We start from the raw sequence: 22,107 nt of genomic DNA, 5'->3' as shown, positions 1-22,107 counted from the left end.
CCTTCCCCGCACCGCGGGGCCCCGCAAGCTGCGGCCGGGCCCCGCCCCCGGCCAATCAGCGCCGGCCCTGCCCCGCACACCCCCCGCGGCCGGCCCGGGGCCCCCAGCGACCCCCCCCCCGCACCTGCCGCCCGTGCAGCCCGGATCACCAGGGTGGGAGCGCGCAGCCCCCTGGAGGGAGCCGCCAGGGAGGGGGCCAGAGCCGGGGTGGGGGTCCAGGCTGACACACAAACGTGCGGGGCGCAGTCAGGGTGTGAGCGGCCAGGGGTTACCCCGTGGGCAGGGGCACAGCTCGGGAGGGTACAGGGTGACCCATTGAGCGGGGATGGGTGGGGCACAGACAGGGCGTGGGGGAAATGGGGTGACCCACTGAACGGGGATAGTTGCGGTAGGGGATCCCCTGAGGTGACCTGGTGTACAGGGCAGTGGAGGTACAGGGTGACGCAGTGAACGGGGATAGTTGCGGTAGGGGATCCCCTGAGTGACCTGGCATACCTGGTGCAAAGTACAGGGTGACCCATTGAACAGGGCACAGTCGGCGTGTGGGGTCCTCTGAGGTGACCTGGTGTGTGGGAGATACTCAGAGTTCAGGCTCCCCTGGGGTGACACAGTGTATTGAGGCGTGATGGGGGTGCAGGTTGCCTGGGGGTGAACCTGCTATGATGGGCACAGCTGAGGTGGGGTACTCAGGTGAGTCCGTATACTGGGCAGGCCCACCCAGCACTGTTGACATACGGTGATTCAAGAAGGCTGCCTTAGAAAGCACTGGCTTGATTCTTGGCATCCCTGGTATAAACTGACCCTGAGTAAGAGGATCTGAGCTGCTCACAGAAAGCTGCTGCCTGGCCAGGTATTTTTGACCCTCACTGTTCACACTAGCTGCGCATGCTGCCTTCGTGCTATGACTGGCCCGAGGAATTGCCTGGCCACCTCCTAGGTACTCAGATGGGCCGCAGCCGGATTGTTGCTCCCGGGAGCCATTCCCTCACCAGAGCCTACTTCCTGCTAACGCTCCCCCAGGCCATTGGAGAGAGGATGAGCTGTTGGCCCAGGAGAACGTTTCAAATGAAATACAAAAGGAGCTTGACTGTTACTCAGGCAGAGACCCATGGCAAGGCTGATCCAGCCAATAGGGATTGCAAAGGAGAAGGATCTCTCACCGAGCCTGGCCGTACTTCGTGGAGAATCAAAGGGCGGTGGGAGGAGAGTAGCGACGGCAGGGATTCAATTCAGCTGGAGCTGTCCGGAGCTGAGATCTGGTAAATATTTTCAAACCCCTTGGTGGGGTTGTGAGTTGGTTTCAGAGTCCATGAGGTCCCACAGCTGAAGCCTGGTGTGCCTCGCAAGGCAGAAACCCTGAGCTGGTGCCCTGAGTGACAGAGTGAGGGACGTTGTTCTAGGCATACTGAGCTGCAGTGGGGAAGCCTCGGGCTTGGGGAGTGAATGAGTTGTTTGTGGCTTCAAGAATAAACCTGCAGAATAAGGTGATGTAACATGGCACACAGCTGGCTGGTGGCTTTCTACCTCACCTTGAGAGGAAAACGAGCTGTTTGACTGTCCTGCAGTTAACTAATTAAGGATTATGTAAGATACCAGGTGCCATGTAGCAGCTCACGAAAGCAAAGAACTAATAGCCCTAACTACAGTCAGGTCAACTCAGTGCAAGTTTCCCCACGCACAGCTCAGCTGCTGCCCCTCAGTCCTGACCTGCAACCCCCTCGCATTAGTCTGGTGTCCCACCAACACAATGATGCCAATACAGTACCTCTTAAACTTGACCCGCAGCCCAGCCACCCCCATCCTGTGTCAGCACCCCAGTTCTGGTACTGCATCTCAGCCCTGATCTGCAGTCCTCCAGCTGTCCCAGCCTGTGTGTTGCTTTAGAATTCAGGTGGTTCTTAAGCTATTTACCAGTGTGGGCAGCATCAACACAATCTATATACTAACTGTATGGCCCTAAGATGTCACAAGGGCTGCAGCTGTGTGTTGATTGAGCTGCAGGTTGAGAACCACTGGTTTAGACAAAGATGCCCTGGACCTGAGGTTAAGACCATCCACCTCATTGCACTTGTGACAACATTTGGTCACAGAAAGCTACAGGAAACTGTGCAGATACTTGAAGGGCCAGGCTAATTTCAAGATTTTCTCTTCCATGCTGGGCCCTGAAACAGATAGACCAAAGGGGATCCAGTGCAGGCTTAGGAGGATGTTCTCATGGCCCGTGACCCATAGTTTCCTCTGTGAGGCTTGTCAGTTTCTCCCTAGATTAACGGTGGGGTTGGGTGCAAAGTGCCTTGAATCTGGAGAGCCCCCAGGGCTATGTCCTGGTGGTGGAAATGGTTGTTCGGCACTTTCTCACCCTAGCTCCGCCCCGTGTAATGTAACCCAAGCAGAACTCAGTCTCGGGCTGGACTTTCTATTTGGGGCTGTGTTTATTGTGAGCCCTGTTTATAGCTCGCTGCTGGTCTGCCCTTTAGCACAACCTCTGCATGGAGCGACACAGGGTGAAAACTCTGTGTGGCAGGTCTCCATCAGGCTAAAGGCTTTTCCCATGTGTGGCACCCAGCTGGAGAAACATTTGCTAGCACCTAGGTCCCTGGCTGGGCTCCCACCCCCCAGCACGTACACAACAGCTGCTGGTTGCAGTTGCCAGACACAAGTTGCTGTCATTGCAAACAAGCCTTCCCAACCTCAGCCAGGCGAACAAAGCAAAAACAACAAGAGCTGCACCAGTGCAGGGGGCTGGACTTGATGCCCGCTCGAGGTCCCCTGCAGGTCTATGGTCTGTCTCATGGGATAGACCTGCCCCAGCTGTTAGCAAATAGGCTCTGCCCCCCATAGCTGAGCAATGCACTAGTGCTACTGTAATAGTTTTACAATGTCAGGGGTGGGGGGGAACCATGCACTGGGTAAGTAAACAGCACGTGACTCATGGCCCTAGGCAGGAATCAGAAATGGATTGCAGTTTGTCGTGCGCTTCTTTGGCAAGGTCTGCTTACCCCCTTTCCCCTCAAGCAGCCTCGAGCTTGCTCTGCCGAAGGAATTTATATAGCCCCACTCCCTGTAGTGTTGAGCCCCTATCACTTTAACACACATCATCAGACTTTGCACTTATAAACTCAGAGCACTGAACACACACAATCCACCTTGCGAGGGCAATGGCTGATGGGGCTTTATTAGGAGCCAGTGACTGCGGCACCTGATAGACAGGTTTCAGAGTAACAGCCGTGTTAGTCTGTATTCGCAAAAAGAAAAGGAGTACTTGTGGCACCTTAGAGACTAACCAATTTATTTGAGCATAAGCTTTCGTGAGCTACAGCTCACTTCATCGGATGCATATCGTGGAAACTGCAGCAGACTTTATATATACACAGAGAATATGAAACAATACATCCTCCCACCCCACTGTCCTGCTGGTAATAGCTTATCTAAAGTGATCATCAGGTTGGGCCATTTCCAGCACAAATCCAGGTTTTCTCACCCTCCACCCCCCCACACAAATTCACTCTCCTGCTGGTGATAGCCCATCCAAAGTGATAACTCTTTACAGGGTTCCTTGCCTACAGACAGCCCCGCAACCTGAAGCAAATACTCACCAACAACCACATACCACACAACAGAACCACTAACCCAGGAACTTATCCTTGCAACAAAGCCCGTTGCCAATTGTGCCCACATATCTATTCAGGGGACACCATCACAGGGCCTAATAACATCAGCCACACTATCAGAGGCTCGTTCACCTGCACATCCACCAATGTGATCTATGCCATCATGTGCCAGCAATGCCCCTCTGCCATGTACATTGGTCAAACTGGACAGTCTCTACGTAAAAGAATAAATGAACACAAATCAGATGTCAAGAATTATAACATTCATAAACCAGTCGGAGAACACTTCAATCTCTCTGGTCACGCAATCACAGACATGAAGGTCGCTATCTTAAAACAAAAAAACTTCAAATCCAGACTCCAGCGAGAAACTGCTGAATTGGAATTCATTTGCAAATTGGATACTATTAATTTAGGCTTAAATAGAGACTGGGAGTGGCTAAGTCATTATGCAAGGTAGCCTGTTTCCTCTTGTTTTTTCCTACCCCCCCGCCCCCAGATGTTCTGGTTTAACTTGGATTTAAACCTGGAGAATGGTCAGTTTAGATGAGCTATTACCAGCAGGAGAGTGAGTTTGTGTGTGTATGGGGGTGGGGGGGATGTGAGAAAACCTTGATCTATGCAGGAAATAGCCCAACTTGATTATGTAAAGAGTTGTCACTTTGGATGGGCTAGCACCAGCAGGAGAGTGAATTTGTGTGGGGGGGTGGAGGGTGAGAAAACCTGGATTTGTGCTGGAAATGGCCCACCTGTTGATCACTTTAGATAAGCTATTACCAGCAGGACAGTGGGGTGGGAGGAGGTATTGTTTCATGATTTCTGTGTGTATATAAAGTCTGCTGCAGTTTCCACGGTAAACATCTGATGAAGTGAGCTGTAGCTCACGAAAGCTCATGCTCAAATAAATTGGTTAGTCTCTAAGGTGCCACAAGTACTCCTTTTCTTTTTGCGAATACAGACTAACACGGCTGTTCCTCTGAAACCTGTCTTTACACAATGTGCATGATAATCAAATTGGGCTATTTCCTGCACAAATCCAGGTTTTCTCACATCCCCCCCACCCCCATACACACACAAACTCACTCTCCTGCTGGTAATAGCTCATCCAAACTGACCACTCTCCAAGTTTAAATCCAAGTTAAACCAGAACATCTGGGGGGGGGGGGGGTAGGAAAAAACAAGAGGAAATAGGCTACCTTGCATAATGACTTAGCCACTCCCAGTCTCTATTTAAGCCTAAATTAATAGTATCCAATTTGCAAATGAATTCCAATTCAGCAGTTTCTCGCTGGAGTCTGGATTTGAAGTTTTTTTGTTTTAAGATAGCGACCTTCATGTCTGTGATTGTGTGACCAGAGAGATTGAAGTGTTCTCCGACTGGTTTATGAATGTTATAATTCTTGACGTCTGATTTGTGTTCATTTATTCTTTTACGTAGAGACTGTCCAGTTTGACCAATGTACATGGCAGAGGGGCATTGCTAGCACATGATGGCATATATCACATTGGTGGATGTGCAGGTGAACAAGCCTCTGATAGTGTGGCTGATGTTATTAGGCCCTGTGATGGTGTCCTCTGAATAGATATGTGGGCACAATTGGCAACGGGCTTTGTTGCAAGGATAAGTTCCTGGGTTAGTGGTTCTGTTGTGTGGTATGTGGTTGTTGGTGAGTATTTGCTTCAGGTTGCGGGGCTGTCTGTAGGCAAGGACTGGCCTGTCTCCCAAGATTTGTGAGAGTGTTGGGTCATCCTTTAGGATAGGTTGTAGATCCTTAATAATGCGTTGGAGGGGTTTTAGTTGGGGGCTGAAGGTGACGGCTAGTGGCGTTCTGTTATTTTCTTTGTTAGGCCTGTCCTGTAGTAGGTAAATTCTGGGAACTCTTCTGGCTCTATCAATCTGTTTCTTTACTTCTGCAGGTGGGTATTGTAGTTGTAAGAAAGCTTGACAGAGATCTTGTAGGTGTTTGTCTCTGTCTGAGGGGTTGGAGCAAATGCGGTTGTATCGCAGAGCTTGGCTGTAGACGATGGATCGTGTGGTGTGGTCAGGGTGAAAGCTGGAGGCATGCAGGTAGGAATAGCGGTCAGTAGGTTTCCGGTATAGGGTGGTGTTTATGTGACCATTGTTTATTAGCACTGTAGTGTCCAGGAAGTGGATCTCTTGTGTGGACTGGACCAGGCTGAGGTTGGTGGTGGGATGGAAATTGTTGAAATCATGGTGGAATTCCTCAAGGGCTTCTTTTCCATGGGTCCAGATGATGAAGATGTCATCAATATAGCGCAAGTAGAGTAGGGGCTTTAGGGGACGAGAGCTGAGGAAGCGTTGTTCTAAATCAGCCATAAAAATGTTGGCATACTGTGGGGCCATGCGGGTACCCATAGCAGTGCCGCTGATCTGAAGGTATACATTGTCCCCAAATGTGAAATAGTTATGGGTAAGGACAAAGTCACAAAGTTCAGCCACCAGGTTAGCCGTGACATTATCAGGGATAGTGTTCTTGAAGGCTTGTAGTCCATCTTTGTGTGGAATGTTGGTATAGAGGGCTTCTACATCCATAGTGGCCAGGATGGTGTTATCAGGAAGATCACCGATGGATTGAAGTTTCCTCAGGAAGTCAGTGGTGTCTCGAAGGTAGCTGGGAGTGCTGGTAGCGTAGGGTCTGAGGAGGGAGTCTACATAGCCAGACAATCCTGCTGTCAGGGTGCCAATGCCTGAGATGATGGGGCGCCCAGGATTTCCAGGTTTATGGATCTTGGGTAGTAGATAGAATATCCCAGGTCGGGGTACCAGGGGTGTGTCTGTGCGGATTTGATCTTGTGCTTTTTCAGGAAGTTTCTTGAGCAAATGCTGTAGTTGCTTTTGGTAACTCTCAGTGGGATCATAGAGTAATGGCTTGTAGAAACTCGTGTTGGAGAGCTGCTGAGCAGCCTCTTGTTCATATTCCGACCTATTCATGATGACAACAGCACCTCCTTTGTCAGCCTTTTTGATTATGATGTCAGAGTTGTTTCTGAGGCTGTGGATGGCATTGCGTTCCGCATGGCTGAGGTTATGGGGCAAGTGATGCTGCTTTTCCACAATTTCAGCCCGTGCACGTCGGCGGAAGCACTCTATGTAGAAGTCCAGTCTGCTGTTTCGACCTTCAGGAGGAGTCCACCTAGAATCCCTCTTTCTGTAGTGTTGGTAGGGAGACCTCTGTGGATTAGTATGTTGTTCAGATGTCAAGAATTATAACATTCATAAACCAGTCGGAGAACACTTCAATCTCTCTGGTCACGCAATCACAGACATGAAGGTCGCTATCTTAAAACAAAAAAACTTCAAATCCAGACTCCAGCGAGAAACTGCTGAATTGGAATTCATTTGCAAATTGGATACTATTAATTTAGGCTTAAATAGAGACTGGGAGTGGCTAAGTCATTATGCAAGGTAGCCTATTTCCTCTTGTTTTTTCCTACCCCCGCCCCCCCCAGATGTTCTGGTTTAACTTGGATTTAAACTTGGAGAGTGGTCAGTTTGGATGAGCTATTACCAGCAGGAGAGTGAGTTTGTGTGTGTATGGGGGTGGGGGGGATGTGAGAAAACCTGGGTTTGTGCAGGAAATAGCCCAACTTGATTGTCATGCACATTGTGTAAAGAGTTGTCACTTTGGATGGGCTATCACCAGCAGGAGAGTGAATTTGTGTGGGGGGGTGGAGGGTGAGAAAACCTGGATTTGTGCTGGAAATGGCCCAACCTGATGATCACTTTAGATAAGCTATTACCAGCAGGACAGTGGGGTGGGAGGAGGTATTGTTTCATATTCTCTGTGTATATATAAAGTCAGTATGCTGCAGTTTCCACGGTATGCATCCGATGAAGTGAGCTGTAGCTCACGAAAGCTCATGCTCAAATAAATTGGTTAGTCTCTAAGGTGCCACAAGTACTCCTTTTCTTTTTACCTGATAGACAAATGCCCTTGACACAAGTACGTGGCATGGGAAAGCAATGGCCAAACTGCAGAGAAGCCAACACACCCATGAAATAGCCTTGGTCTCCTGAGCAATTGTGTTGCCTTGCTAGTGGCAACTTTTGTATCTGTGCCTGAGCCCCAGTCCTGGCGGAGCCCCTCGCGGCACATGGCCTGTGCAGGGATTCAGCGGCGATTATTGCTGGGGGGCGACTGAGAACAGTCTTCTGCACAACACAGTTCCTGAGCTGCGCCCGGACATGAGCTCCCAAACCCAGCCCCGAGCTGGGAGAGGGGCAGCCTCTCTGCTCCAAGCACACAGGCGCGGCTGCTCCTTCCCCATTGCCATCCAGGAACGCACAAGGCTGAGTCGGGTCTTTTGTATCATGAAGGTCCATTTGCTGAAGTCCGACAGAGCATGATGTGCAGTGGGGGGAAGACATCCCCACACATACAGCACTCCCTGGGAGAAGATGCAAACACTAGAGAGCACCGACCTCCTTATGGACTTCCAGGCTCGAGGCCTTAGCGCCAGAGTCAGGATCTGTCTAGTCCTACTGGGCTTGCCCTGTTGTCTCGGGTGACTGATCCCCTCGAAGCCTGGCCCAGCTCTGTGAGACTAAAGCCCAGTGGTCCCCAGGTGTCCCCTACCGCCACAGACTGGCTCCTGTCACTGCAGTCAGTGTTCCGATCACCTAAAGCAGTGACTCAACCTTTCCAGACAACTGTACCCCTTTCTTGAGTCTGATTTGTTTTGTGTACCCCCAAGTTTCACCTCACTTAAAAACTACGTGCTTACAAAATCAGACATAAAAATACAGGTGTCACAGCTACACTGTGACTGAAAAATTGCCTACAGTCTCATTTTTAACTGTATAATTATAAAATAAAAACAAGTCATTGTCTGTATGAAATTTTAGTTTGTACTGACTTTGCTCGCTCTTTTTATGTGGCCTGCTGTAACCCTAGGCAAATCTCTAGATGAGCTGATGTATCTCTGCATACGCCCAGGGGCACGCGTACCCCTGGTTGAGAACCACTGACCTAAAGACCCCCTGTCAGGACCCATTGTAGGAGGTGCTGTTTCCAGGCTCCTAATAATAACCCCTAACTCTTATCTACCGCTTTTCATCAGTCACTCTCAAAGTGCTCTACAAAGGAGGTCAGGATCATTGTCCCTGCTACACAGATGGAGAAACCGAGGCACCAAGCAGGTAAGTGACTTGCCTAAGGTCACCCAGCAGGTCAGTGCCAGAGCTGGGACTAGACCCCATATCCCAGCCCAAGGCTCTATCCCCTAAGCCACACTGCCTCTCCTGAGGCCTGAGTCTCTTCTCACAAGCACCAGTGTTAACGCAGGTGTGAATGCAAGGACATCTGTGAAGTTAGTCTGGTGTGGGTGCAGACCTCAGTGATGGTTGTGAATATCATTCAGACCACATCAGGGTGTCCCTGGAAAGCCATTTTGCATTGGAACGACCATAGTGGGTCAGATCACTGGTCCATCTGGCCCAGTGTCCCATCTTCTGACAGTGGCTGGTGCCAGATACTTCTGGTAGTTGGAGTTTTAAGGGCACCTGGTCCTGGAGCATGAGCATCTTGGCTAATAGCCACTGATGGACTTATCCTCCAGGAACTTATCTAGTTCTTTTTTGAACCCTGTTATAGTCTTGGCCTTCACAACATCCCCTGGCAAGGAGTTCCACAGGCTGACCGTGCGTTGTGTGAAGAAATACTTCCTTTGGTTTATTTTAAACCTGCTGCCTATTCATTTCATTGGGTGACCCTTTGACTGGCCCTTAACTGTTCGCTAAACACAGAGCCACTCTCTTCTTCCGGGGTGCACCCCAGTAAGCTGAAATACAGTAAAACCAGCAGAGAACCAAACACATTGTAGGATTCGTAGCAATCTGGTTTGAGTCATTAGCTACCCCAACTGCTCTGGGGTGCAGCAGGGCAGAGGATCCCTGGCTCCCAGGGGATCTCTTACAGGCTGGGAATTTGGATTCCACACTTTGCAGACCCCGCACCCAGGCACCACCTGCGCTTTAAATCCTCTCATCACAGATGGGGATGCGGGAGGAGAAGGTTTCCCCTCTGAACTGGCTCAGTTGCTGCGGCCATTTCGGAGAGCTCGGAGCATTAGTTCATTGGGGCTGATGCAACAACCAGCTCTCTTTGGACCCAGCTCCCAGGTGCGTTGCCTTCCAGGTGAGTAGGCTCCTGCGGAGCAGCAGGCTGGATTGTGCTTTGCACTGCAGCTGTTTCTAGGCATACCTTTGTTCCCACACCCAGAGCATTCCAGAGTCAGATGCACCTTCCAAAGGGCAGAGAAATGCCATGAAAATAGCAGCCCCTGCCTCCAGTCACCTGCAGCTGGTGACTTAGGATGAGCTCTGATGCAAGTTCAAGAAGGGTTCTGGGGCAATTCAATGTTCCCTGCGATCTAACGGAAGAAGCTGGGCTGCCAACCAGGGAGGGGTTCTGAAGACGAGTGGCCCAAACTCCGAAGAGGCAGGGGTTGGTATCCATCCTGCACCTCACTCACACTTGTTTTTAGATGCTGGCTGGTGGGGTCCCTCCTCCTGAGCACGCCCACACCAGGAGGGAAGCTAATCAAAGTTAGGCATCTAATTCTCACTGAAAGTCAATAGGAGGCAGGCTGCTAAAGGCTATTTATAACTTTCACGATCTCCCCCCGTGCTGGGCTGCTCCTCCGCCGTGACTATGACATGGTGAACATTGGCTAGTAAAAGATGGCAACCACTTGAGGGGATTTTGGAAGGAGCATGTCCCATGGCTGAGGGGCTCCTGCAAAACAGCCTTGTTTTGGAAGGAGAAAAGGCTTGGGCCCAGATCCCCAAAGGTTCTGGGGCTCCCAACTTCCCTTGAAATCAAGGGGACCTAGGACCCTAACTGCTGCTGTGGATCTGGGCTGCGGTTACCTGATTAGCATGCCCAAGAACAGGAACTGGGCTTCGGCCTTATGGCCAATTCTAGGCTAGAACCAACGTGTGATTCCATCTGACATTTATTCTATCATTGCTCAAATGCCAGCTGTCCAGGGATGGAGGAGAATTCAGGGACGGGAGCATCATCTTCTGGGGATCGCTGATCAGCCAGGTGGAAGGATACAGTTAGTTCCCCACCCTCTAAACACAGTAAGCCACATGCACAGCACTCGCTGAAGCTCTGCGCTTTTTTGCAGTCACTTTACAGAGCAGAACTTCCCTTTGATCCTCTCAGCATGCTTGCAGGGTCAGCATCATCCTCATTTTACTGATGGGGAAACTGATGCACAGCGAGGGGAAGAGACCTGCCCAGGGGGTCACAAAAGCAGTGCAGAGCCAGGAGGAGCCCGTAGATATTCTAATTCCCAGGCCTTTGCCTTAGCCAGCAGGTGCATATGGTCCCTTATTTGAGTCCGGTCGAAGTAAGTAACTGACTAATAGTACAAGTTGGTAAATTAATCACCAGCTCCCAGCTGAGGAGAACGTTTGTTTGTTACCTCACCCAGCTGACTTTACGTTCAGACTTGATATCATCTCCCATCCCTCCCAGACGCCTACGCCCAGTGAATCCTCAACACTGCCCACAGAGCAGTCAGACAAACATGGAGCCCCTGCAAGGACACTGTCAGCGACTGCATAACCCAGAATCAGGGCTGGGCGCTAGGGTCAGGGATCTGATCCCCAAAATCAGAGAGGGGGCCCTTCCCACCAGAAACCCTCAACTCTCCCACCTTTCATAGCCACCCACCCAGGAGTGGAAAGGTTAATCTGGGATGAAGTGACACGGTGTGACAATGTTACTGTAGTACCCCTCGTGGTCAGTGGGGAGCAATGGTCCAGTTCCCTGCATTCCTGGAAAGACGGGCGGGGAAACTGGGAGCTCCAAACACCCCTTAACCAGGCAGGCTGGGGGTGATCAAAGGAAGGGGTTGGAATGGGGGCAGGGAAGGGGTGGGAAGAGGTAGGGCAGGGGCGGGGCCTCAGGGAAGGGGTGGAGTGGGGGCAGGGCTGGGGGCAGCGATGGGGGTTTGTCAGTGATGCAGCCCTCAAACCAATGCACTAGTCCTCATGTGGCCCTCGTGGTCATTTGACTTTGAGACCCCTGCTCTAGTCCAAGGCCTGCTCTCCCAGTAGGTTAGGAGTGTGATTGTTTTTCCAGTACAACCCCTCGTGTGGACACAGGTGCCTTCTACCTGGTCAGCAGGTGCCCCTTTCTGCATGGGAACCATTGTACCAGTAGGAAGCACCCTTACTGACAGAACTGCATGCCCACCAGGGGAGTTCTAGCACTTTAACTATACCTAGGTATAGGAAGCTGTGCAACAGTCTAGCCCAGACAAAGCGTAGGCAGGCCCAGGGGAGTCCAGCTAAGCACAGTAACAGGGGGCAGGGGTTTTTCTTTTAAAGATTCCTTATATGGCTCAGGGTCTCCTCCTGTTTCAATCTGTGGGCAGAGCCCTTCAGGGCAAACTCTCCACCTTCAACACCCCACTGCTTGGTTCTCAAAGTCCTTCATTCCTCCCAGCAATGGGACCAGCCTCAGTCCCCAGACTGATGATGATCCTGGCCCATAGATTACCAGTGATGGTTTAGAGCAAGCCACAGAGGAAAACCAGCTGCCAATGAGAGAATTCCAGCTCGCCAGACGTCAGCAGGACAGGCACCAAGTTACCAATGAGTATTTATTCTGGGGCAGAGGAAGCAGATGTATATACACGTACATTCAGTCACAAAGTTCACCTCCTGAAAAAAAGGCCCCATGAATATATATTACATTAGGTCTCCAACTTATTAAAAAAATTCCCAAACAAATAAAACCCCCAAACCATTCTCCACAGTGGATAATTGCTGTTACCTTACATGGCCCCAGTTTCATAAGGATTTGCTTTTGCACACAAAGGATTAATAGATATTCCCCCTGCCCCCCTCTCCAATATTTGTACGACCTCTCTCAAAGCTGAGATTTGGAAAGCAATCCAGGAGATTTAGACACATGTTCCAGTTAAATGAATGGAAGGCGTTTGTCTAAATCCTCTAGAATACTCTGAAATTCTCAATCCCCATGTGTCTAAATCTCTCTGCTCCTCCTACATTAGGTTGCCTGGATTTGTTTCAGTATTTCTCACACACTTCCCCTTGCCTGTGTCAAATCTCCTAACGACTCCAGCAGCAGCCACTGGGCAAGTGGGTGGAAGAGAGAGGGGCCTACATACCAATGGCCAACATCTCTGATGCTGAACATGCTGCTTGTGCTTCCAGAAGGGGGTTGATTTTGGATCAAGCACAACCCTGTGCTCCAGCTTCTCCCATTCTCTCCCCTTTTAGACATCAGATCAGACCCAGGAACCCACGACCATAGCCCGAAAACTGAGCTAGCCCGGGTGCAACTTGTTCTACCTGAGCTACATCTTTCTTTCTCGCTGTGGCTTTGCAGGGCTGTGATGGGACAGGTTATGTGCCCTGGGCAGAGATCTATTACTACCAGAGAGATCTCCTGAGCAGAGAAGACCCAGCCCATGCAGCTCACGAATGGTCAAGGAGAGGTGTTGGGGCGGGGGGATGAGCACCCCTTGAGATGAAGCAGTGCATTAGTTTGCGATTGTATTAACAAGGATAAAACATGCACAGCAGCCATTTAGTGTTCCAATCTCACCACATTTACAACCTAACGTGTTCTAAAATGAACAACTAATCAGTACTAATCAGCGCTTGGACCCAGTCTGGTGCCCAATGATGAAATGAGCAAACGCTCTGCCCAGACCCACCCCACCCTCATTAATGTTAGGTTATTATTCCTTTAAGGAGAGAGTAACTTGCCCAGAGGCAGCTGAGTGATGGAGGAGAGCCTGGACCCAGCCAGAGTCTCTGCGAGGCCCGCTGCACAAAGAACTTGATGCATGTGTCCACGCATGGTGGTTGACCTAGATGAAGCTCCCCTAACTCCCACGCTGTGGGCCTGGTACCATATGGTCCCACTGCCACGCAGCAGAGAAGCGACGTACCACGGTGCAGGGTGAAGGTTTCCGCTCAACAAGCCCAAGCTTCGCTATTGCAAGCGCTGAGAGGCAGTGCTCAGCCAATCCAGGATTTACACACGTATGCTCCCAGCTAGAGGGACATCACTGGGAACCCCGCCTGCAGCGAGTTCAGACACTGCCAAGGAGAACGTAAGCTGGTTTGCTGGAGAGAGTCTGCCTGCCTGCACCTGCCACCACCAGGACAGGGGCAGGATTGCCCCACAGAGTTAGTGTCAGGGGTGGGTAGGTTAGTTTGTGCCACTTATAACGTGGGGTTGTGTCTTTCCCTCTGTTAACACCAGGGGTCCCGGGAGTCCCGGCCACGGCACAGGCTGTCGCTGCGCTGCCAGGCGCTGTGGATCAGGCTCAAGGCATCCTCGCATTTCTTCTTCACCGAGGCTTCTTGGATTGCCTTGTGCTGGAGATCAACCTGGAACACCCAGAGAGCCACAGGTCACTGCAGCTGACTGGCACAAACTGTAACACAGCGTGGGGCTGCGTCAGGCCTGAGGAACCCTGCGGGTCACTGCCCAGGAGGTGGGCGGCACGTGGCCATTTGAGGAACCTCGCCACCACCACAAACTGCTTTGGCTCTCCAGACAAACTAGGGTCTGTGGAAGAGCAGGACTAACAGCGCTGGCAGTGTGGGGGATGGGTTATGTCACTGTTCGCCTCCCCCCATGCTCTCCTGATGCCTCTCCCGCCTGCCCTGCAGTCCTCCCTGCTCTTCCAGTCTTCACCCCAATGCCCCTCACTCTTGACCTATGGCACTCGCTGCCAATCTGGTTCTGGGTCCCCACACCCCAGCTCTGCTGATACCCCTCAGTCCTGCCCCACAGCCCCCACTGTTATCCCTGGACAGAGCCTGCCTTGAGCAGACACTAGTTGGTGTAAATTAGCGTCCAACTCCCGCTGGACCCAGGACACACATCACAGCTGACTCATCTCCAATACAGGCTGTGAGCTGCAGCCTCCAGTGAGGATAGCCACGTGACACCCCCAGCAATGGGTACTGCCCATCGCTCCCCAGGCACACCACTCAGTGCCTGCCCCCTCAGCAGGCACACAGCTCTCCCCACGGCCACCAAACCTGACCCGCAGAAGGCAGGAGTGGGGGCTGTGTTGACCCAGCAGGCTCAGTGGATCTTCGCTGCTCTCTTACCCTAAGCATGGAGGCCAAGAGTTTGAACCCGATCCAGCTGCAGGCAGATGCAGGCCAACCTCTGCAAGACCAGCCAGCCCCACCCATTCCCCGCAGTTGGGCCTCCTAACCCAGTTAGGGATGCAGGAACAGGCAGCTCACCCTGTTGCCAGCACTGCCTTGGGCCTGTTTACCTGGTAGATATTTCTCCACACAGTGCTCAGCGCCAAGAGGAACCTCTCCAGTTCAGTAGTGCAACTAAAGTACAGGACCCAGGGGGGCATGAACTGGTTGCGATCCTGAGCAAACTCCTAAATGCCAACAGAGAGGCACAGCGGTTACTTACTGGAGCCAGCTCCCCTTCTGTATGCCTGTCAGGCCCACACACGTGCCCACACTCACTATTATACAGTACTCCTTGCCGGCTTCCGTAGAGACAGTGGCCACGTCCGGCAGCTCCACGGTGGCGAGCGAGCGGAAGAAGCTCGTCTGGCAATCCTCGTGGCAGGTGAAGGCCTTCTCGTCCGTTATGACAAGGCAGCAGGGGATGCAAGGCGTGGGGACCACGCCCTGGGGGATAACCTGGGGGCGGGTGAAAGGTAAACTGTTAGAACCAGTCACCCTGCTGGCTGCAGGCCACAATGCTCTGCTTCTCATCCAGCCCCAGCGTACGTGCAGGGGTCTCTCTCCGGACGCTGCTGCGTGTGCCTGAGATAGAAGCCACTCCCAGGCCCAGAGCCACAACTGATGTAAATGACTTCAGTGGAGCCACACTGATTTACGCCAGCAGAGGATCTTGCCCACCCTCCACTGGCCCATTCTCCAAGATCCTACTCCAGGTCGCCTCTGCAGCTTCAAATCCTGGGCTGTGCACGAGACTCTGCCTCACTGTTTATCTTAAGGATCCCTCGAGAGCTGCCCTTTTGGTTCAGTCACAGAGGCCCTAGAAATGACAGTGCTCAGATGCTCTGGGGAGGGGCTGGCCAAGCGTCTGAACAGACAGATGTGCTTCGAAGCCAGGGCCGCTCTGTTGGCTGAGGGGGAAGCAGTGGTTGATTCACCAGCTGCTTCCGTGCCCCAGAGACTGGGCCCCCCAGCCATGCCTGAGCCTGGTCTCCTTCCCGGCAGGACAGTCGTTGCCCCAGAGCACCACGGCTGTTGGCCAGCGCTATGTATCAACACCATGGCAGTATGGAAAAGGGGATCCCTTCAGCATGCGGGGGCTCCTTGAGTCAGGACCCAGGATTGCACAGACTGTCCAGGAAGTTTTTGGAAAGGGTAGGGAACAATTTCCTGGTGCAAGTGCTGGAGGAACCAACTAGGGACAGAGCTCTTCTTGACCTGCTGCTCATAAACCAGGAAGAATTAGTAGGGGAAGCTAAATGGATGGGAACCTGGGAGGCAGTGACCATGAGATGGTTGAGTTCATGATCCTGACACAGAGAAGAAAGGAGAGCAGCAGAATACGGACCCTGGACTTTAGAAAAGCAGACTTTGACTCCCTGAGGGAACTGATGGGCAGGATCCCCTGGGAGAATAACATGAGGGGGAAAGGAGTCCAGGAGAGCTGGCTGTATTTTAAAGAATCCTTATTGAGGTTACAGGGAAAAACCATCCCGATGTGTAGAAAGAATAGTAAATATGGCAGGTGACCAGCTTGGCTTAATAGTGAAATCCTTGCGGCTCTTAACCACAAAAAAGAAGCTTACAAGAAGTGGAAGATTGGACAAATGACCAGGGAGGAGTATAAAAATATTGCTCGGGGATGCAGGAGTGAAATCAGGAAGGCCAAATCCCACCTGGAGTTGCAGCTAGCAAGAGATGTTAAGAGTAACAAGAAGGGTTTCTTGAGGTATGTTAGCAACAAGAAGAAAGTCAAGGAAAGTGTGGGCCCCTTACTGAATGAGGGAGGCAACCTAGTGACAGAGGATGTGGAAAAAGCTAATGTACTCAATGCTTTTTTTGCCTCTGTCTTCACGAACAAGCTCTGCTCCCAGACTACTGCACTGGGCAGCACAGCACGGGGAGGAGGTGACCAGCTCTCTGTGGAGAAAGAAGTGTTTCGGGACTATTTAGAAAAGCTGGACGAGCACAAGTCCATGGGGCCGGATGCGCTGCATCCGAGAGGACAAAAGGAGTTGGCGGATGTGATTGCAGAGCCATTGGCCATTATCTTTGAAAACTCATGGCGATTCGGGGAAGTCCCGGACGACTGGGAAAAGGCTAATGTAGTGCTCATCTTTAAAAAAGGGAAGGAGGAGGATCCTGGGAACTACAGGCCAGTCAGCCTCACCTCAGTCCCTGGAAAAATCATTGAGCAGGTCCTCAAGGAATCAATTCTGAAGCACTTGGAGGAGAGGAAAGTGATCAGAAACATTCAGCATGGATTCACCAAGGGCAAGTAGTGCCTGACTAATCTAATTGTCTTCTATGATGAGATAACTGGCTCTGTGGATGAGGGGAAAGCGGTGGACATGTTGTTCCTTGACTTTAGCAAAGCTTTTGACACTGTCTCCCACAGTATTCTTGCCAGCAAGTTAAAGAAGCATGGGCTGGCTGAATGGACTATAAGGTGGATAGAAAGTTGGCTAGATTGTCGGGCTCAAAGGGTAGTGATCAATGGCTCCATATCTAGCTGGCAGCCGGTATCAAGTGGAGTGCCCCAAGGGTCAGTCCTCGGGCCGGTTTTGTTCAATATCTTCATTAATGATCTGGAGGATGGTGTGGATTGTACCCTCAGCAAGTTTGCAGATGACACTAAACTGGGAGGAGAGGTAGATACGCTGGAGGGTAGGGATAGGATACAGAGGGACCTAGACAAATTAGAGGATTGGGCCTAAAGAAATCTGATGAGGTTCAACAAGGACAAGTGCAGAGTCCTGCATTTAGGACGGAAGTATCCCATGCACCGCTACAGACTAGGGACTGACTGGCTAGGCAGCGGTTCTGCAGAAAAGGACCTAGGGATTACAGTGGACGAGAAGCTGGATATGAGTCAACAGTGTGCCCTTGTTGCCAAGAAGGCCAATGGCATTTTGGGATGTATAAGTAGGGGCATTGCCAGCAGATCGAGGGACGTGATCGTTCCCCTCTATTCGACATTGGTGAGGCCTCATCTGGAGTACTGTGTCCAGTTTTGGGCCCCACACTACAAGAAGGATGTGGAAAAACTGGAAAGAGTCCAGCGGAGGGCAACAAAAATGATTATGGGACTGGAACACATGACTTATGAGGAGAGGCTGAGGGAACCGGGATTGTTTAGTCTGCGGAAGAGAAAAATGAGGGGGGATCTGATAGCTGCTTTCAACTACCTGAAAGGGGGTTCCAAAGAGGATGGCTCTAGACTGTTCTCAGTGGTAGCTGATGACAGAACAAGGAGTAATGGTCTCAAGTTACAGTGGGGGAGGTTTAGGTTGGATATTAGGAAAAACTTTTTCTCTAGGACGGTGGTGAAACACAGGAATGTGTTACCTAGGGAGGTGGTGGAATCTCCTTCCTTAGATATTTTAGGGTCAGGCTTGACAAAGCCCTGGCTGGGATGATGTAGTTGGGGATTGGTCCTGCTTTGAGCAGGGGGTTGGCCTAGATGACCTCCTGAGGTCCCTTCCAGCCCTGATATTCTATGAGTCTATGATTCTATGACCCCACCACTTGATGCTATGGGCACGGCAGACGTCTAAGAGACTGCAGTCTACAAAGCCAGAGTCGTTTTACAAACCTGGTACCGAGGACCAAGTACTGCCCCAATGTGGAAAGTGACCCCAGAGGGTTCTGCTTCAGAATGATCAGCTACAATCAGGGGGGTTCAAGCCTGGCTCCTTTACGCACGGGATGGATGTGGAGCAGATGGGATCATGGACAAAACAGTGTGTAATTTAGAGATGACGACGATACTGGACTGCAGCCCTCAGGCGCCCCCGCATGCTTACTGCAGAGTGCTACACAAAGGTTTCATTGGCTGGCAGGTGAAAGTCTGGAACACTAATTGGAATAGGTGTGGTATGCCCGTAAGAGAGAAGGTGCAGGGCACAGTACTACACAACGGGCAGTGGGACAGATGAAATATCGACACCTTCCACCTTGATTGCCTGGCCCTATCAGGAAGTGTGTCTCCATATGTCCTGCTCTTTTCCAGAAATACCTGGGCAGAAAAATCCCAAGAGAAAAAAAAAAAGGGGGGGGGGGAGTGTTAGGATACAGATATTCGGGCCTGTCTGTAAAGGCCTAGACTTTAAGAATGTAGGTCTATGTTTATCATTTAGCTAGTTAGAGAGGTATAAAAGAAAGAATCAAAAGCACTGTCTGCCTGTGTAAGAGCCTTCTCTCATGTGACAGTCTGAGGCTCTGTTCTTAAGCTAAGGCCTTTGGCTAAGCAGTGGGAGCAGGGATAAGCTGGAAAACGAAAGGCCACGTCCTCACACATTTCAAACCAGTCATATTGAAATAAGACAATCTGGGGCTGTTAGCAAGGTAATCCGATCTATCACCTCCAGAGAAAGGGAAGAGCCTAGAAGATGTAAAAGGAAATTTAGTTTGATAGTTTTCTGTTTGGTAAGAACTCGCTTATCAATAGACACAGCTGGGAAACCCTTAAGTCTTTATAGATGTAGTTGTGAAATCCTCACTTCTGTATTGTTTTGTCATTATAGTTCCCACTTTGCTATTGTTTATTTGCATGGTCTTTGTCTGGTTCTGATTGTTTCTGTCTGCTGTATAATTAATTTTGCTGTGTGTAAACTAATTAGGGTGGTGGGATATAATTGGTTAGCTAATCATGTTACAATATGTTAGCCACTGAATGCATCCGATGAAATGAGCTGTAGCTCACGAAAGCTTATGCTCAAATAAATTGGTTAGTCTCTAAGGTGCCACAAGTCCTCCTTTTCTTTTTGCGAATACAGACTCACAGGGCTGCTACTCTGAAACCTGTGTTAGGATTGGTTAGGTAAATTTCAGTAAAATGATTGGTTAAGGTATAGCTGAGAATATTAGTATATAAATTAGGGGCAAACAGGAAGTAAGTTAGGATTCGAAAATAAGGAAAAAGGAACTTGGATTTAAGTTTGCTGAAAGTTCACCCCAATAAACATCGAATTGTTTGCACCTTCGGACTTCGGGTATTGTTGCTCTCTGTTCATGCAAGAAGGACCAGGGAAGTGGAAGGGTGAAGGAATAAGCCCTCTAACAGGTTTCAATGAACCCCTGGGAGGGGGCTGGAGAGCCTGGCTCCTTTATGCATGGGATGGATGTGAAGCAGATGGACAAAACGATGTGTAATTTACAGATGACGACGATGCTGGACCGCAGCTCTCATCTCCACCCCCCCACACCTCTTGCACGCTAACTGCAGAGTGTTACACAACGGTTTCATTGGCTGGCAGGTTTCCCTTCAGGGTCAGGAAAACGGATCATAGCCTGGCACTATTCAAAGTGGCCCTGTGCCGCACACAGATCAGCGAGCGCACAGGGAGCTGCTCACCCCTTTGGATACGGCCTGGCACAAGTATTGCATCCAGTCTGCCATCTCCTCTTCGTTCTCGGCGCTGAGCTCCAGGGAAGGGCGGTCGGTCAGGATCACCTGGAAGGAGTGGGGGCGATCTGTGGTGTTCGATCGCCGGCACCCACCACACTGCTCCCCCCTGAAAGGATCAGAAAGCAGAGATCAGAGACTAAGAGACGACCACAAGGGAGGAGAGCAAAGGTCCCAGATGCACCATGCGTCTGGGCACACTGCTCCAGGGAGGGCAGGACATGCCTCAACATCACCAGGTTCCTCTCACAGGCCCTGAGGCTCCTCACCTTCCATCAGCCGGAGGACCCCTCATGTGGGGCGATTCTGGGCTTCGTTCTGCCCTTTCCCCCACTCCAATGCACATGAGAAGCCACTGGAAGTGACTGGGAGGTGTTCGGGGCTGTGCTGATTCTTAGCTCTGACATACAGCTCCTGATCTCGGCCTGGTCGATTCCAAGCTTTCTCAATGTCTGGCCAAAACTGGGGCCTGGCCGATGACAAGCTGGCTGAGGCTCGGACTGGAGTGGATGGAGGTAATGTTGGGTGGGGGTAGCGGGGTGGATATACCACTGCAGCACTCGTTGCCCAAGAAGCTCACAATCCCAGAGTAATTATACCCCTCCGGACACCAAGCTAGCAGCGATGACTCAGGCCTGCTTTGGGCCGTCTCTAGGTAGCTCAGAGTCTGTGGCATTCCTGGTCTCACCATCACCTCAGACTTTCGCCACCTCCCGTTGGGTTAGCGCAACGCCCTCTGAAGCTTCAGCTGGCACAGAATGCAAACTCAGTGCTCGGTGAAACGAGTCCCGGTGAGTCCAGCACGTCCAGGCCCTCTGAGCAGCACTGGGTCCCCAGGTGCAAGTTGACTTGTTGGTTCTAATCACTATGGCTTAGAAACCTGGCTTCTCTTCCTCTGCACCATCCGGGAGTGGAGAGCAAGTGAGGTGGGCTAGCAGAGAGCCCCTAGAGGGGCACGTAGAGGTGGGGGTGGGGAAGGTATTTACATGGGAGGGTCCAAACTCAGGGAACACCGTATTGTTAACGGGAATACTCTGCTCTCAGATACAGGTTGGGGCTCCCACGGATTTCACAGGCACTTGTGCACATGCTTAGACCTAAAGCTTCAAACAATAACTCACTTTCTATAAATGGGGAAACCGAGTCACTGACTAAGCCTCTTGTTCAAGGTTACACAAGGAGTCGGTGGCAGAGACAGGAATGGAACCCAGGAGTCCTGACTCCCAGATCCCTACTAATTTTGACTTAACACAGAAAGAGAAGAGTTTCTGCCATGTTGTATTTCAGTGACTGATCTCTGCACCTTAGCATGGGGATCACTGCTAACAGCCTGCCAACCGCTGGGGAATTCCTGTGTAGTTATCCCCAGCAGATGTATGCTTCAAATGATCTTAGCGCTGGATCGACAGTCCTGGGAAGTGGATGCACTTATCTCCAGCACAGTACAAGTGGCCTCACCTTGCCCAGCTTCCGTACCTCAGTCCCAACCTGCAGGGACCTGGGGGGCAGGCGGGTGAGTCCAGTTTCCATGGCTCATTTGACCGTCAGCTGTCTGTAATGGTAGTCTCTGATGTGGAACACAGACCCCTGCACACTAGGGACTGGCCTGAGGTCTTCCCCCCAACTCATTTCACATAGGGCCAAATGCCCCTCAGATATCACTGACTTTCTCTCCCTGCTGCTGGGAGATCTCAACTGGTGAAATACAGGTGAAAGGCTCCGGCTCGCATTACCAATCATCCAAGACTGTCCACCGCTCTCCGCTTCAGCTTAAATGTGGGCTGCTGCCTTCTCCTGGTGTGAGAGACTGGGAGGTGCAGAGATGTAACACATGTACTTAGCGTACACAT

At 51.1% G+C, this 22,107-nt stretch overlaps 1 protein-coding gene across 5 annotated transcripts in view; it reads right to left on the bottom strand.

Moving 5' to 3' along the window:
* Positions 1 to 12,237: 12,237 nt before the first annotated feature.
* PLEKHM2 (pleckstrin homology and RUN domain containing M2) overlaps positions 12,238 to 22,107 on the bottom strand; it is a 69,197-nt gene continuing 59,327 nt past the window's right edge. For 4 of the 5 annotated variants that reach the window (XM_073317193.2, XM_073317194.2, XM_073317195.2 and 1 more), the window contains 4 exons: positions 20,207 to 20,366; positions 15,130 to 15,309; positions 14,922 to 15,038; positions 12,238 to 14,016 (listed from right to left, as the gene is read on the bottom strand). In XM_073317193.2, the coding sequence (XP_073173294.2) occupies positions 13,879 to 14,016; positions 14,922 to 15,038; positions 15,130 to 15,309; positions 20,207 to 20,366 (595 nt within the window). In that variant the 3' untranslated portion in view covers positions 12,238 to 13,878. The remainder of the gene's footprint in view (positions 14,017 to 14,921; positions 15,039 to 15,129; positions 15,310 to 20,206; positions 20,367 to 22,107) is intronic. The other variant, XM_073317197.2, reaches the window with a different exon arrangement.

This window comes from Lepidochelys kempii, chromosome 18, assembly GCF_965140285.1.
Source record: "Lepidochelys kempii isolate rLepKem1 chromosome 18, rLepKem1.hap1, whole genome shotgun sequence".
Classification (NCBI taxonomy): Eukaryota; Metazoa; Chordata; order Testudines; family Cheloniidae; genus Lepidochelys; species Lepidochelys kempii.
The sequence above is the reverse complement of the archived record's forward strand: the minus strand, read 5'-3'. Positions and strand labels throughout refer to the sequence as shown.